Source organism: Panulirus ornatus, chromosome 28, assembly GCF_036320965.1.
Source record: "Panulirus ornatus isolate Po-2019 chromosome 28, ASM3632096v1, whole genome shotgun sequence".
Taxonomy (NCBI): domain Eukaryota; kingdom Metazoa; phylum Arthropoda; class Malacostraca; order Decapoda; family Palinuridae; genus Panulirus; species Panulirus ornatus.
This window is the reverse complement of record NC_092251.1, coordinates 8,322,659-8,339,207: the sequence shown is the minus strand read 5'-3', so window position 1 is coordinate 8,339,207 and position 16,549 is coordinate 8,322,659. Positions and strand designations below refer to the sequence as shown.

The 16,549-nt window shown below is 44.6% G+C and overlaps 1 protein-coding gene across 2 annotated transcripts in view; it reads right to left on the bottom strand.

The window, feature by feature from the left end:
* Positions 1-16,549, bottom strand: part of LOC139757822 (aspartate aminotransferase-like) — a 79,666-nt gene that overhangs the window by 15,133 nt on the left and 47,984 nt on the right. The window contains exons 1-4 of one of the 2 annotated variants that reach the window (XM_071678703.1): positions 2,502-2,613; positions 2,069-2,165; positions 1,500-1,632; positions 1,195-1,329 (exon numbers count right to left, since the gene is read on the bottom strand). In XM_071678703.1, coding sequence (XP_071534804.1) covers positions 1,195-1,329; positions 1,500-1,632; positions 2,069-2,155 — 355 coding nt within the window. In that variant the 5' untranslated portion in view covers positions 2,156-2,165; positions 2,502-2,613. Of the gene's footprint in view, positions 1-1,194; positions 1,330-1,499; positions 1,633-2,068; positions 2,166-2,501; positions 2,614-16,549 lie in introns of those variants that run through there. The other variant, XM_071678704.1, reaches the window with a different exon arrangement.

The window sequence follows — 16,549 nt, the reverse complement described above, 5'->3', positions numbered from 1 at the left end:
ATTCTAAAAACAAGTTTATTCCACAGTAGAACAGTTTATTCCTCAAAGTTTCCGTAATTATCAAAAAAAAAAAATACATTTTGGGGTCCAAGATAAAGCAAACTTTTCTAGGTGAGAAGGTCAGAGAAAATTACTACATAGAAAAGATATAAAGTTTCAGATAATACCCTTGTTAGTGCTTGACCCAACTCAGCTGCGCGTTAGGGGAAGGATTCTTTGACATGATTTCCACTTGACCAAGAAAACCTACGTTAAAGATTACTCTAATTCGAGCTACTGTAGCCAAGGTATAATAGCCTCTTCCCCAGGAGTGTCGGGTTTTCTTTTAGCGCGGTGGGTGACATGCCCCTGAGGTAAAAAGTCTTCGAAAATATGCTTTGCTTAAGCTGACGACTGAAAGAAACAAAAGCAACCATTTGTGATCCTCGTAAAAGCGTTTTTTTTTTTTAACGCTCCAAAAACTCGTAAAAAGCTTTTTAAAACCTGCATTAAAAACTAGAACTTGACATTAGCACTCACCACCCCATGAATGGTGACAACATTACAATTTCAGATTTAAATAGAAGAATAATGAATGAAAGCGAACGGCTAACAGGGTGTGGGGAAATAAACTGCCCAGTTTCAGATCAATCACCTGCCTTAAGAGCGGTGTCCCTCAGTTACGATTACTGGAGAGAAATGAGGAAAAAAAAGGAAGAGGAAAAAAAGAAGGTACATTAAACCATGCCTCCAATACTGACGAGGGGATATATATATATATCCAAATGGCGTCCTAGCTTCGTCTCTTCGATGTATATCAACTGACTGTTATATTTCTCTCTTGTGTCTCCCCTGATGATGTGATTATTACACGAAAGTGCACTTGGGAACTTTTCGTGTTTCATTTTCCCCGTGGACTCATAGGAATATATATATATATATATATATATATATATATATATATATATATATATATATATATATATATATATATATATATATATATTCTCCGAAAACGCGGCACAAGTTATAACATCGAGCAGGTGAAGCTGCTTCTAGCATTACAAAGATAGGTTAAAGGGCCTCTCAAAATCCCCCAAGACGAACTCCTTATCTCCTCCCTAACTCCTGAACATCCTTGTCGGATTCGTACATCGACTCTCGCGGAGCTGAGATGATTTTTAATGTGAAATGACGTGCTATGGAGAGCCTCACCTCCTGCGAAAATGGTCATAACGAGATAGATCAGTATCTTGCTGCCGGGGGCCACCACGAAGTTGTCGCTGTTCAGGGAGAGGTTGTCGTACCGCGCGTGGAACTTCGCCAACTCCTCGCGCAGCTCCGGGATGCCTGGGGTAAGATGATATACTTGCTAGAAAATAATAAGAGGAAAAACTTTAGAATGCAACACGTCTGAAAAAAAATAGGATCTAACTCCTCTCTGTCTCTCTCTCTCTCTCTCTCTCTCTCTCTCTCTCTCTCTCTCTCTCTCTCTCTCTCTCTCTCTCTCTGTCACTTACCGACCATGGGGAGGTACTCGTGGGCATGGGCGAACTCCTGCAACGCCTCCTTCAGGCACGCCGGAGGAGGGAATGGTGACTGGCCGAACGCGAAGTGGTACACCTGACGCCCTGACTTGATGAGAGCCTTAACCTGTATGGGTAAGAGAGATAATGACAGGTGACGGTGTGTGTGGAAGTTGTCGAGTTGTATCCTGTTGTAATAAGGTTATAAAAGAGGATTCAGGAGGGTGGGAGGTATGAGTGGGGCTTCAGGAAGGTGTTAATGTTGTTGGATTTACCACTGACGTGATGCCATCATCCATCGATCTGCTGTAAACCTCCGTCTGTCTATGTAGGTCAGAGTAAACAACTGGTCAAACGGTTTGTCAAGTGTTTGCCATACATGACTTCGATACATTCTCGTGTTTAATGAGCAGTCCCTAAGATGTTATCACTGATGCATGTCTCAATTCTTTCTATCACTGACACGGCAGAAACGCGTTATTCTGTAATTATCTTAATTTACTATCTACTATAAAGCCATGTATTTCATGAATAATTTCCCTAATGGTTAAGGTTTTACTTACCTGTTCATTGAAGGCGAGATTAGCTGCCGCGGACACGTTGATGAGGTCCCCCCTCACAAGGTCCTTCACTGATACGTTTTCTGACATTCTAATTCTCCTTAAAAGAAAATGAAAACATTTATACGGGTCACTCTTGCAAACTATTCATACCTGAAACAAATTTCAATTCAATGTCATTCTACATTTACATCTACATTCTAACATTAACTAATTAGTTAATGAGTGAGATTAGTATAATATTTTGTAGCGTATTTTGTAGCCTCAACTACTGTTACGAAAAAAACTGTGAAATTCCTGTTTCGAACATACGCCTGTATGCCCTGGAGTGAGCAACGTATTAAAAATGAGGTAGAATATGGGGTTCTATTGCATAATGATTTGTGAAACAGGTCTAATAAACGAACAGAAACTATTGAAGCCTCGTGTAACTTACCCTGGCAGCCTTGATGGGACTTTGATCGAGCTTATTTCACAAATATGTATTTATAAACCGTCGCTTTGCCTACAGTACGCGTCACCCAAAACAATAAGGCTTTGAATCTGAGGGTTTGTGACGATCAGTGGCGCAACTCACGTCCAAAATGCAATGTGAACATCTTTAATCATCGGAATATGCAATCGCATTCCTTACTTCGTTCCTGTGACCACTGGTGTCTAGACGCTTATATATCTGACGTCAGCGACACATCATTAGTGTCTAGACGCTTATATATCTGACGTCAGCGACACATCATACAAAGCCAAGGGAACGTAAATATATATAGATATTTAATATATGTGTGACAACACGGTGAAGTAATCTAATCTAATCTATCACGACCTTCATAGAGAAACATAAGGCAGGAGGGAGGGTACAACAGAACCGTTAAGTTTCGAATGCCTTTGTACATATATTCATTCGCGAATGGTTTAAATATGGGATGTTTTGAATTCCCACTGTGAGCAGATGTTAGTCTGTTAGTGTATGCCCTGCAGGTGTTATCATGCAAATGCTGCCATGCAAATGTTGTCATACAGGTATTTTTCCGTAGTGATGATGCTGTCCAGCAAGACAAGTGTACGGGGGTAAATATATATATATATATATATATATATATATATATATATATATATATATATATATATATATATATATATATAATAGTCACATTAATGGTAGTTAGAGAGCTAGTCATCCTTATCTTACCAAAATGTGTGGTAGATATTCATATAATCAACTCTACGTTGAAATACGAACAGAATGGGATACCTGCCTTCCTTTGAGACACCGACTGACGAAGAACACTATACACCAAACAGCACACAGTGTTCGCTGTGTTGCATGAGGACAGTACACACGTACCCCTCCCGTCAAGACGAACGCCTCAGGTAATTCACTGTGTCGATCTTTCTAATGGCAGACATATCTAGCTCTCTTGTCAGTGTGGTAGAGCTGTCAGAACCAGCACAAGGCTGTCGGTACAAGGGCATCTTCGGGGTGTGCGAGGTGTACAAGGTTCAGATGGAGAGTTAGGACCCCTTTGAATGTGTCCTGATCTCATATCGCTCTTCCTGTCGGGCTGATAACGAGTGTGTGTGTGTGTGTGTGTGTGTGTGTGTGTTTTGGTGTGGAGGAAGACATATATCTAAGGATTGATATGTATTTGTGGACTGAGAGCTGGGGGGGGACCCTATGTGTGGGCGAGCCAGGAAAAGGAGTGACACTCCACAACCACTGGAAATGCGAACTCACTAAGCGCTGCCGCCACAGAGAGAGAGAGAGAGAGAGAGAGAGAGAGAGAGAGAGAGAGAGAGAGAGAGAGAGAGAGAGAGAGAGAGAGAGGGGAGGGCAGGAAGCGGGAGGACCCACGCTGTTCTTCCTGCCACCTGCAGCCCACATACCACAGGGGAGGAGGTGAACGGCGTCTGAGTGCCTGGAGGGTAGGGTGGGCGGCTGAGCTAGATGGTGGGTGGTGGGGGGCTCTGTGTGGGGGGCGGGCGGCTCTGCTGGATGGTGGGTGGGTGGGGTGGGTGAGGTGGGGCGGGATCATAAGCGGAACAATGGGAGGGGAGGGGAGGGGGTAGGTGGGCAGGATGGTTGGGTGGGGTTGAACGGTTTAAGATAATTATAATAAAAAAAAAAAAAAAAAAATAATGACAGTAAGATAATACGAATGATAGCAATAACAATAAAGGCCATTAAGACTATGATAATAACATAAATCCAGTTGTTAGAAACGGGTTTAACATCACAATCGGGTATGCAAAATGGCCTGGACGAACGCCAACTGCAAATCAGAATTCGGGTATGGATACGAACGTCTCTGATTCGTCAACGTAGACTTGTCAAGAAGGGTACGATGTCGCTCGGGGGAAAGTCTACAAGGCTCACTTGATTTTCCGTTTTGTCTTCTGCAAAGGAGTCTTCCTGGGAGGGGGGAACACAAGTCGCTAAGGATCGAGCGAGCGAGTGATCTACAGGGGTGATGGCTGTCGCCTTCGCCAACTGGGTCTTCGCATAGCTTCCCGCGACGCATCCCCTGAAAAGTGGTGGATGCGACTGACGCAGATGATCCGAAGAGACAATTACGAGGTTCGTATATGATTAGATATATTCATAGAGATCTTGTCCAGCACTTGCAATTTACTAAGCTTCTTCTTCTTCTTCTTCTTCTTCTTCTTCTTCTTCTTCTGGTAGTCACCACAACAGAGGCGTTTCATGCGCCAAGCAGTCTAAAAAAGTTACCCCGAACTAGATGATCGATCTATGATTGTGCTCTCAGACGTGCTCAGTCAAAAGGTTGCAACCCATGCTGGCGTACGTATCAGGGAATCATCTAATACCCCAGGAAGCGCTCAGCTGCTGTGTCATTATGACTCTGGCAGTGTGAACTACCAGCCAGCAACCCGTTCTTAACTGTTGTCGTTCCTTTAGTGTCTATTAACCCACTCGTGAAACAAGACATAAACAAGAGTAGATAGATAAGGCACTTACCACATATCTAATTGGAAATAACAGGGTACACACTGCTGCTATTGTAGACTTCCGTCTAGAAGCTAAGAAGAGGATGTTAGACAAGAGTAGGAGTACAAACTCACCTAGGATGATCATCTTCAACTATCGACTGGCCCCAAATTAGCATGACCCACAAGATACCTTACCCACCCTTCCCCCTACTCTAAGGTCAGGGTCATCGATCTCTCTGCCCAATAAGTCTCATTCCTTCTCATAACAGACCATGTATTCGCCTCATAGTTCCTACTTCTCTGTCATCTCTCGTAAACTCGTCACTGTACAAGATGCCAGTTATTGTGAGCATACGTTACGATACAGCATCACCACCACATCTTGCTGTCTCTCTCTCTCTTCGAGTAAGCTCCTCTCTCTCTCTCTCTCTCTCTCTCTCTCTGGTCGCTCGAACAATCCAAAAGACTCAGCCAGCCACGTTCTTCTTGACAAAGGGATCTGACGTGAGAGAGAGAGAGAGAGAGAGAGAGAGAGAGAGAGAGAGAGAGAGAGAGAGAGAGAGAGAGAGAGAGAGAGAGAGAGAGAGTGAGGAGGGGGGGAATAATCGCCCCAGGAACCTTATTACCACGAGAAATCCGACTGGGATTTACACCCGCCATTTGTAAGTCATCGATCCGCCTCAGGGATTATGAGAACGCTGCAAGAACGAGGAGACCACACACACACACACACACACACACACACACACACACACACACACACACACACACACACAACACACACATATATACGCCTGTGTCACCTGGAAAATTCATTACAGAATGCCTCAAGCATGGATGAATTGAATTCCAGACAAATTTTGGTTTCCAGCCACCTTTTCCAGGATTTCCAGCGACTTCCCCAGGATTTACCTTTTCCACGATTTCCAGCGAACTCATCCAGGATTTTCAGCCTCTTATCCAGGATTTCCAGCCACTTATCCAGGATTTCCAGCCACCTTTTCCAGGATTTCCAGCCACCTTTTCCAGGATTTCCAGCCACCTTTTCCAGGATTTCTAGGCACCTTTTTACAGGATTTCCAGCCACCTTTTCCAGGATTTCTAGGCACCTTTTTACAGGATTTCCAGCCACCTTCTCCAGGATTTCCAGCCACCTTTTTACAGGATTTCCAGCCACCTTCTCCAGGATTTCCAGCCACCTTCTCCAGGATTTCCAGCCACCTTTTTACAGGATTTCCAGCCACCTTTTCCAGGAGCAATGATGATGAATATGATACGAAAGTGATGAATTTCAGTTACTTTTTCATGTCGTTATCTTAATAGATAATAATTCCGTTATCTTATTATCTTAAGACAATTACTGAAGGGGGAAAAAAAGAGGTCAAAATGGTGAACATGTTCCATGAGATTCTGTGAATAGAAACTTGCTTGAAACGATATAGAGCATAAACAAAATTCCAACGGGAATCAACCAACCCTCCACTGAAGCAAAATCCAACAGGAACCAACCCTCCACTGAAGCAAAATCCAACAGGAACCAACCAACCCCCCACTGAAGAAAAATCCAACAGGAACCAACCCCTCACTAAAGTAAAAACCCAAACAGGAACCAACCTCCCACTGAAGCAAAATCCAACAGGAACCAATCAACCTCACACTGAAGCAAAATCCAACAGGAACCAACCCTCCACTGAAGCAAAATCCAACAGGAACCAATCAACCCCCCACTGAAGCAAAATCCAACAGGAACCAACCCCCACTGAAGTAAAATCCAACAGGAACACCAGACTGATCCATAAGGACCGTACAGGGCAACAGTGTTGTCACGACCCACTAAGGGCTGAACAGTCTAGTTTTATACCCAGTGGTGTAATTGGCTGTTACTAGTGATGCAACGGGTTCACACCAGCGGTGTAACTGGCTGACACTAGTGGTGCAAAGGCTTCATACTAGTGGTGAAAATGGGTCATGCTAACGGTGCAACTGGGCTATAGTCATGGTGCAAGCATCGATCTAGTCACCTAGTTCATATCATCATCAATACGATCATCAGAAAGGGTTATCATTTCAAGGTTTACTTCTGGCACAGCAATGATGCACTGGTCTAACAAAGCAATGGATGGTGCATTTTTTCTAAATTCAATGTTTGTTTCTTTTCCTGAAAAACAATAAAAGATTTCATCATAATATAAATTAACCAACGAAATGGAACTCATTTTCTTTCTCTCTCTCTTTCTTTCCAGCAGAGCCAACAATACAATACATCCTTCCCTAACAGATGCCTGGGTCTGGCATGTACTCAAGGGTGGTATTAAGGGAAGCAACATTTCCCGGATGTCAAGACACATGTTAAGATCCGCCCTGTATAAGATCCAACCCCTCAACCGCTGGGCATTCCACGAATCCCTTATCACACTTATTACCATGTTGCTCATCTCGTTGACCACAGTTATTAGAAGCAGAGACACAGTGTGTTCTCTCATGTTTCCATCGGCAAGAGATAGTATCGTGGTACTCATCTCCTCTCCCCATCCATTATCAGAAGAAGCAGAGGTGATACGTTATCTCATGTTGTACTTTCTTTCTATATCCTTATCACCAGCAGGAGATGGGGAGGTCTGGGGGGCCATTGCTTAGGTAATGGTGTATAACATGATGTTTAAGCCACTTAAGACGTCTTGTGGGAACATTAGTTCTTGTATCTATGTACACTTAGTCCAACTATATGGAATCAGTTTAATTTTTTTTTTTTTGTTCTTTTTGTTTGTGAAGGCTCCCAGGCCAGGGTAAAAAAAAGTCCTCACTGAGGATAGGCCTTGAGAGAAAAGGGGGGGATGTCCTCACTGAGGATAGGCCTTGAGAGAAAAGAGGGGGATAAAGATATAATGAAAAGGGGAATAGAAGGAGATTTAGAGGGGAAAATGGAGAAAAATAACTACTCTTTCAAAAGGGGTCAAGTTATAGCAGCTACGATAAGAAATAGAGTATTGCTAAAGAGAAAGAATAAAATATCTTGATAAAGAGTGTCAGGAATAGGATCAAAATAAAGGAAAGGTTTATAGTACATGCTTTGAGATGGTAAGAGGGATGGAGTGTCTACAATCCTGACACTGTGGGTGCACGATGGTTCCCGGTACCTCTTTGACACCCCCTAAACTTCGATAAAAATAACCAATTTAGTGTAATGTGCCATCACTATTCTTTTGTTACACCGAGGTCCCAACTCTAAAGTCACTGGCACCAGTCTGTAGATGGACCTAACGTGCGAATGGCACGTAAGAACTGGAAGGTAACCACAGATTCAAAAACTTATTCTAATTTGTTCTACAGTTCCATTTTTACGCAGTTCGATGATGAACTTGGGGAGACGAAATATACAGTGGTACCATCAGTTTCAAGGATACGCCATCTGGGCGATCATTCCACGTATATCAAGACTTGAAAAGAAAAATCAAGTGGAAAACTGTGTTTCACAATGGCGAAAGTACATAGTAGTCAGTTCGATCTCTGATAACCTGCCTGTAGACCTTATAGGCTACCTGGTGTGGGTGCAGTAGGCTCCAAGTACTGCCCCACCTTCCCATCACCAACCCCGCCTGTCTCATGTGTTGCACACGTCGTATTCTTTTCATTCCGCGTTCCCTTGATTAGTTTCACGTCCTGCCGTGTTTAAGGCAGTGTATTGGTTCTGTCTCCATCTTGAGCTGCGCCAGTCTCCTTCAGCACTTGCGGAAGACAGGGATCATCTTTCTTCCCTTTTTCTTTCCTCGTTTACAGTAACTAGAGGTTCTTCATTTCTCTCCTCCTTGTCTCCTCAAGTTTCTTTTACAAGTAGCTTCTTAAATCTAAGAATCGTGACACAGTCACTTCTTGATGCACTTACAACTATTGTCTTCATGGTCGTCACCCCTTTTCCTTTTTCTTACTATTTATCATCACATGTTACGTTTTCTTTCTTCCTCATTTCCCGAGTCACGAGGGGAGGGTTAAACCAGTATGTGAGGCACAAGGCAAGATGTGTGGTAGATGGAGATGCTTCTGTTGCTGCTACAACTCCTCCTGTCTCATGGGAATCACCAAATGGACCTTTCTACTCCCGCGAACCACATTCCATTTTTCCCCCCTTCTCTTTCGGGGCCACACGGGAATGACCAGCTCCCGTCTGCATCAGCTGCTCCTGCTAGAAGGGAAGATGTCTGGCGAGTTTTTGTGTCTCAGTGGACATGGATGGTCGGACAGCCAGAGGGGGAGATTAATGAAGAACACTGACTGAGGTCAACTCTTGAGGGAGAAGAAGAAGTTCTCTGAATTCTTTTTTTGCGATGTTCTTTCGCTCTTCTTCTCTGACTTTTTTGCGATGTTCTTTCGCTGTTCTTCTCTGACTTCTTTGCGATGTTTTTTCTCTGTTCTTCTGGTCTGTCTGAATCGGTGTTCTTTCCGTGTGAAGTGAATTATATATACACGTATTCGTCCAAGGATTCAATCATCACTGAGAATAAGTTCTGATGCAAATACTGACTGGCTTAGGGAAAGACAAGCTTACTCACAAAGCTCCTCTCTTTTTTTTTTTAACCTTAATCTTACCAGTGATAGAATCTTTCAGCATACACACACACACACACACACACACACACACACACACACACACACACACACACATACATACATACACACACATATTGCAGTGGGTCACAGTGATACGCGTAATCTAATATTTGCTGATAATCTCGAAGGGTAAATGAGACACGATATGCTTACCGTGTTTCATCTTTCCTCGAGTTTATTGCACGTATATATATATATATATATATATATATATATATATATATATATATATATATATATATATATATATATATATATATACCTTATATCTCGCCTCAAAAGAGCACTTGACCTGTAAGTGTCATAGTCTAGGGGTCAGGTACAGTTCAGGGTCATCACCTTAGCATTTGGCCTCCGCACTCCTCCCGGTGTGAGACGCGCCTCCTTCCCTCCCTCCCCCAACAGAGTCTATCCAGCACCCTTTCCCTCCCTCGAGGCGGCGTAACGTGATGGCACGTAAGATCACCTCCCTCTGACCCCTGACCTCGTGTTGCCTTGGTGCTACACACACACACACACACACACACACACACACACACACTTAAAGAAAATGCAAGAAAATAATAGCGAAGTCAACAAAAATACGTCTCCTCGTTTCGCATCAAGAGAAAAACATAAACAAAAACTATAGATACTTTCCACCTAAGCCTAAGCCTATATAAAGGCTTAGCTTTCTACCTGACCTCTTGTGTATGTAGGGTTAGATCCCTTTATACTTCTAATGCCCTGGGTAAATAAGGTGTTGAAAGTGATTTATTGGGTGGTATGGCGACCCAAACCCACCGCCAGATGGGATTCGTTCACATCCTTGGTTTTCCCTGATATATATAATACATTATCCCCTACCATAGGCTATACATGGCAAGGATGTGTGATGATTTAAGTCTCCACATTTCCTTGTGTGTACAGGTATTGGCGGAGGGAGAGAGGCTGATAAAAGAATCAGGAAGTGGGAGGATGGGAGAGAGAGAAAGGTGGATAGAAATGGGAGTAGGGAAAGACGAGGGGGGTGACAAAGGGAGGAAAGAGAAAGAGGATTGAAGATGTGAGGAAAAGGTGGAGGAGATGATGGAGTCCACAGATGAAAGTCATAATGTTCCTCTCCTTGATTGATGTACGAACACCTGTTCCAAGATCGAGACTCGATCCTGTGGCCTACGCTGCAGAAGTCGCTGTCCTGAGCTCTGAATACGTTTACAAAACTACTCGAAGGTGGAGGAGGGTTGAATGCTACACTTCGTGATGTGTGGCTGATGGTTTGTTGGGGGAGTTTCTTCTGTTGTTTGATGTCAATTTGTTAGATTTATTCCCATGAATTTGGGAGGTCAAAGGCAACTTGGCATCCAGCAAGGGAAGGGGAATTTATTTCTTTGTCTAGCTGTTCAGTATCTATTTATCTATCTATCTATCTATCTATCTATCTATCTATCTATCTATCTATCTATCTATCTCTCTATCTATCTATCTATATATATATATATATATATATATATATATATATATATATATATATATATATATATATATATATATATATATCTCGCATCTGATACAGTTCCACGTATCTCGTCAAAGATACGCTTCAAGGCTTTAAGCTCGGTAGACACGCTAATCTAAGCTTTCTGTAAGACAAGCTTTATTCTAACGAGTGTCGAAAAAAAAAAATAGAAGTAATCCCTCGTGGGAGGAAGGAATGGAGCCACCATCTGGACCAAGGACGACACATAGGTGTTGAGGGATTTACCATCCTACCCAGAGACCATACGGAAGGGTAGGGGGTGTGTAGAGGGATTCGCCATCTCGTCCACGAACCACATGAGGGGGTTAGAGGATCTCTGGCCCACAGGGGAATACGCAGGGGAAATTCAGCGAAGACCTCGTTCTCTGGACGCAAGGGGAGGAAGGGAGAGAAGAAGGCAAAGGGAGGATAGGAGAAGGAAGGGAGGGAGGAAGGGAGAGAGGGAGGTAAAGGGAGGGAGGGAGGGAAGGAGGGAGGGAGGGAGGGAGGGAGGGAGGGAGGGAGGGAGGGAGGGAGGGAGGGAAGGAGGGAGACAGGAAGAGAGAGAGAGAGACAGGGGCAACTCAGGTAAGTGTAGCCTATCATCTGGAGCGCCATCTCCTCCCTACCTCCCGCTGAGCCAGACTTTACCCACCTATTCCTCGCCTTAACCCGGAGGACCATGGAGTCCTAATGTCCTTAATTTGTACCCTTTAGGACACCCGCAGTGTCCACTTGTCCCCTTTCTCCAACCAGGACTGCCTGTGGCAGTGTGAGGGCCCAGCAGGGGAGGCTGAGTCTATGGCGAGTTTAGCCAGGTTTATTCATTGGATGAATTGTCCCAAAACCTTCATTAATTTCTGAAACTGAGGTCAGTAAGCGTTACTAAATTAATCGTATTAGGGGATTTGTGACCAGAGTGGCTGAAGCAGAATTATTGTCCCATTTCAGGTTTATCCACACATAATTCTTATTCCTGGGAATTTGGAGGTGGAATAAATACCATAATTCCAGTAGAGATGGAGTACCATAATCAATTTGGATTATCACAGATGTGTACTTTTCTATAAATGGAAAGCTTAAACTAAGCTTGTCATCATCCAAGCTTAATCTTTCTTCTGCCAATTGGTCACAAGACACATCAGTTAGCTAGCGATGATAAAGCTACATACGGATGGTGGATCCAGTCTATTAGATCAAACAAGGTGTTCCTATAAGCTAGGAGAATCTTACCCTCCTGTATTATTACATTCCAAAAGAAGGAATAAAGGAAGGAGCTAAGTGAATACATTTCTTCTATGGCCCAGTCGTCCGTTGCTAACGCTACCTGGCTGTCGCTGGGAAACAGCGAAGTATGAATTTTACATATATATATATATATATATATATATATATATATATATATATATATATATATATATATATATATATATATATATATAGATCCCTGGGGATAGGGGAAAAGAATACTTCCCGCGTATTCCCTGTGGATCGTAAAAGGCGACTGAAAGGGGAGGGAGCGTGGGGTTGGAAATCCTCCCCTCCAGATTTGACTTCCAAAAGAAGGCTCAGTCCTCTGTTCTTAACGCTACGTCGCTATCGTGGGAAATAGCGAATGTGTAAGAATATATATATATATATATCGTGCATCAATACATCAGCCACTCCTCCATAAAAATCTATGAGAATTTCATCACCTGAAATTAAACTTAACTGCACCTGTGAATACATTCCAGCTGGCATGACCACAGGCATCACCTCAGCTATATAGAGCAGGGCCACTGGTCTGGCTGTGCTCCCCTGGGAACAAAGAAGAGCCCTTATCACCCCTGCCACAGCGACTACAACCCCTTCCGACGCCTTCTGGTGCACCTGTGCGGCCGACTTGTGGGGGTATTTTTGCCCTGGAGGTTGGGAGGGAAAGAAGGTGTTGAGGGAGAGGTGATACCAGTGTGGTAGGGAAGGAGGAGGAGGAGGAGGAGGAGGATCGTGCCCAGTAGGTGTGGGACTTCCTGTCCACATGTGGCCCCCGGCGGGGCGAGAAGGGTCACAAGGATAACATTTCTGGGACTCTGATCATGAGGTGAGGATCGAGCAGCCAGCCCTGTGTTGGTATGGCCAAGTGAACCATGACTTGGGTAGAGTCATCCTGTAGGAGTGGATGGTGCTCTGTGGATTATGGGTTAATGCAATGTAGAAGATGGGCCGGTGCATGTGGACTATGTGGAGGATGAGTCTATGTATGTGGAGGCTAGACTAGTAGGAGTGAATAAGCTAGTGCAAGTGGTTGCTGTGTATATGTTTATGTTCGAAAGTACGTGTATATACAAGTGTATGTGTGTGTGTGTGTGTGTGTGTGTGTGTGTGCGTGTGCGTGTGTGTGTGTGTGATTATTCCCAGACTTTATCTATTTCCATCAGCTTTCAGTTGATGCCATTTATATCATACCTAATCGTCGTTTGTATTAAAGGGAACAGATAAAATCAGATGAGAATCTCAGTTAAGTCAAATCTGTCAGCATGGCCCGGAGACACACACTTATTTGTCACGATCTCTAAACGAAGTCGAGCTCTGAACCCTAAGGTGATAACGGTGGCCAGAATAACATGCTCCTGTTTACTGCAATACATTGCCTGTAGGGGAGGGAGGTCTTGCACTGCCTGTAGGGGAGGGAGGTCTTGCACTGCCTGTAGGGGAGGGAGGTCTTGCACTGCCTGTAGGGGACGGACACCACCTAGGTCAAGGAGAGACTCTGTGATTGGAGAATGAAGATCAAAAGGAGATGCCTTCTGATGAGAGAAGCAGAGTCAAGGGCAGATCCTATGATAAGAAGTTAGGTCAGGGAGAGATCATTCGCTACGAGCGGAGAGATGTCAGGGAGAGACCCTGAGAAGGGAGGATCAGAGCCTTGGAGAAACCTCACTCATGGCCAAAGCAAAGTCAAGCAAAGTCAGTATACATCTGGTTCTCCCTAATTTCCACCCCAAAAGGTCGTTGTGACTCTAAGCTTTCCGTGATTCCGAGAGCAGTTTGTTTGTTCTCTCCCTCCCTCATCATCGCAACCGGTTTGTTCTCCCTCCTAATCATGGTAACTCTCGTTTGTTCTCTCCCTCCCTCATCATTGCAAGTTTGTTCTCCCTCCTAATCATGGTAACTCTCGTTTGTTCTCTGCCTCCCTCATCATTGCAACCGGTTTGTTCTCATCACGGTATATAAAGAGGTGAGCGACACTGGGGCCCCTCAGTAACGTCTGCTCTCACACGTCGAAGTAATTCAAGACCGGCATTCTCACGTGAGCTGCATGGGATCATGAAGTTAGATAATATATACCCGGAGTCTTCCACGAGGTATGAGATATGATTATGAGCCGTGACGGCGAGGCAACACACACACACGGGGACAGTAATAGATGTCTGAGAGTACTGAGTGTCGTAGTCTTTGTTCCTAACGGTGCAGACCAATAGTTACAACACCAGACAATCAAGGGATTTCAAATCCGTTTCCTTTTCCGTCGTCAGTGGTCAACGGTAAACAGGATGTGTGTCCGTGTGTGCGTGTGGCGAACTCTAAACAATGTGGGATCGAACACACCCCTCTCTCCCCCACTTTGACACAGGGTAGGAGTTCGCGAAGGAAATCCCCCGAATAAAGGGCGATTAACGCATTGGAAATCCCATTGTCTTTAGAGCGAATGATGAGCGACATTACCCGCCAGGGGGTGTCTATCATCGAATGAAAATTGGTCACACGACGGATCGTGACTGCGTGAAATTTATCAAGGAATTCGATTTAATGTCTGCAGGTCCCCCGTTCGCCACCGTGCGCACACAAAGACGTGCCTCTCCCCCAGGAGGAGACAATGTCAAATCCCGGTCAGTACATGATGAAGGACTGGTAAACAGGTCATTAACGGGTCGGGCTGAAGGAAATGGAACTGGTAAATACTGTGGTCGTATTATTTATTGTCGTCGACGGATCCGGAGGTGAGGGAGGGGTGGTAAGGTATTGTAGGGTTGCGACCCCAACCTACCCACCCTCTTTCACCACCACCACCACCTGCCCTTTCTTTTCTCCCTTACTGCCACCATCATTCCCGTTAGCTCCTGTAGCACAGAGCTACCGCCACAACCACAGTCGACGTCTATCAACCTCATCCATTTACAACCATCACCGGGAACCCGTGCCCATCTCCGGCAGACCGCCAGCCCATCACTAACCAACAGACCGTCAAGCCAAGTCTCTCCCACTCCTACCAGTCTCCTTACCATCACCATCGGACACTCCACCATACTCCACCATACCCCGAGGAACCAGGTCTCTCCCCCATACTTACCCCACGGTTGTCACTTCCTACTTCCTAAATCGTTTTATCCCTTCATCCTCTTCCTCTCCTGTTTCCTGAGTCTCATCCTTCCCTTCCGCTCTCCGTCCAGCACTAATCTGTCAACACCACAGTCTCTCGTCAGGATCTTGAAACTTACGGTGAAGCATTGGCCCTCAGCTTCGGGTTGGCTGTAACCTCCATGTTACAGCACCACAGTAGCTGATAACAATACCCAAAATCTGTGCTGACAAAAGGCGTCCCTTTCTGTCCTTTGTTCTTCGCTGACACTACCACATCCTCTACCACCACCACCACCACCACACATATTCCCCACCTCAACACTCGGCCTCAGATGAAAGTCAGTCCCTCGATGTTTCTCATACCGGCAAGTTATCTTTCACTGATCTCATATGATCTCATAATCTATATAATCATCACGAACAGTGAATAGGGAAAATCAATCCATGAATCAGCTTGAGTTGAGGTCAAAGTTCACTATACTGTAATCCATCGCCACACAGTAATCCCAATTTGTATTCCTCGAATGTTTCTTCACTTCATCTTCGTTCTCCCTGCTCTATCTCTCCTCACCACAGAACACCTGGGTTCACGACACAAGTAAGGAACACCCCCGCTACGTAAAAATGGTTCGTTCCATCGTTATCCTATCTATATGCTTTACAGCCATCACTCATCGTCTCATTTATCCACCTTTACATTCTCCTCTGTCCTTCCTCCAACTCCATCCACAAACAATGCAGACCTTCACAGCCCAGGGGCTATATGAACAACGAGCCATCCACTCAATGGCCTTTATCAGGAGGATCTTGAGGGGCAACGGAGGCGTCAGGTAGGTGCTAAATGCACTTGAGGAGCGTCGGTGGCTTAAGGAGGTCCCTGCCAACCAGTGTGGCCCATCGATGGCTGACTTCGCTTCGACCACAGGTGTTGATTAAGTTCATAGGACGAGAGGAGGGTACAGTGGGGTAGAGGATGGTGAGGCAAATGGTTGAAAAAGGGGGGTAAAGTGAATTGGTACAGCACAGGTCAGAAGATACAAAAGTTATATGGGATAGTATATGGTAAGAGGAGGAATAAGGATAGACGA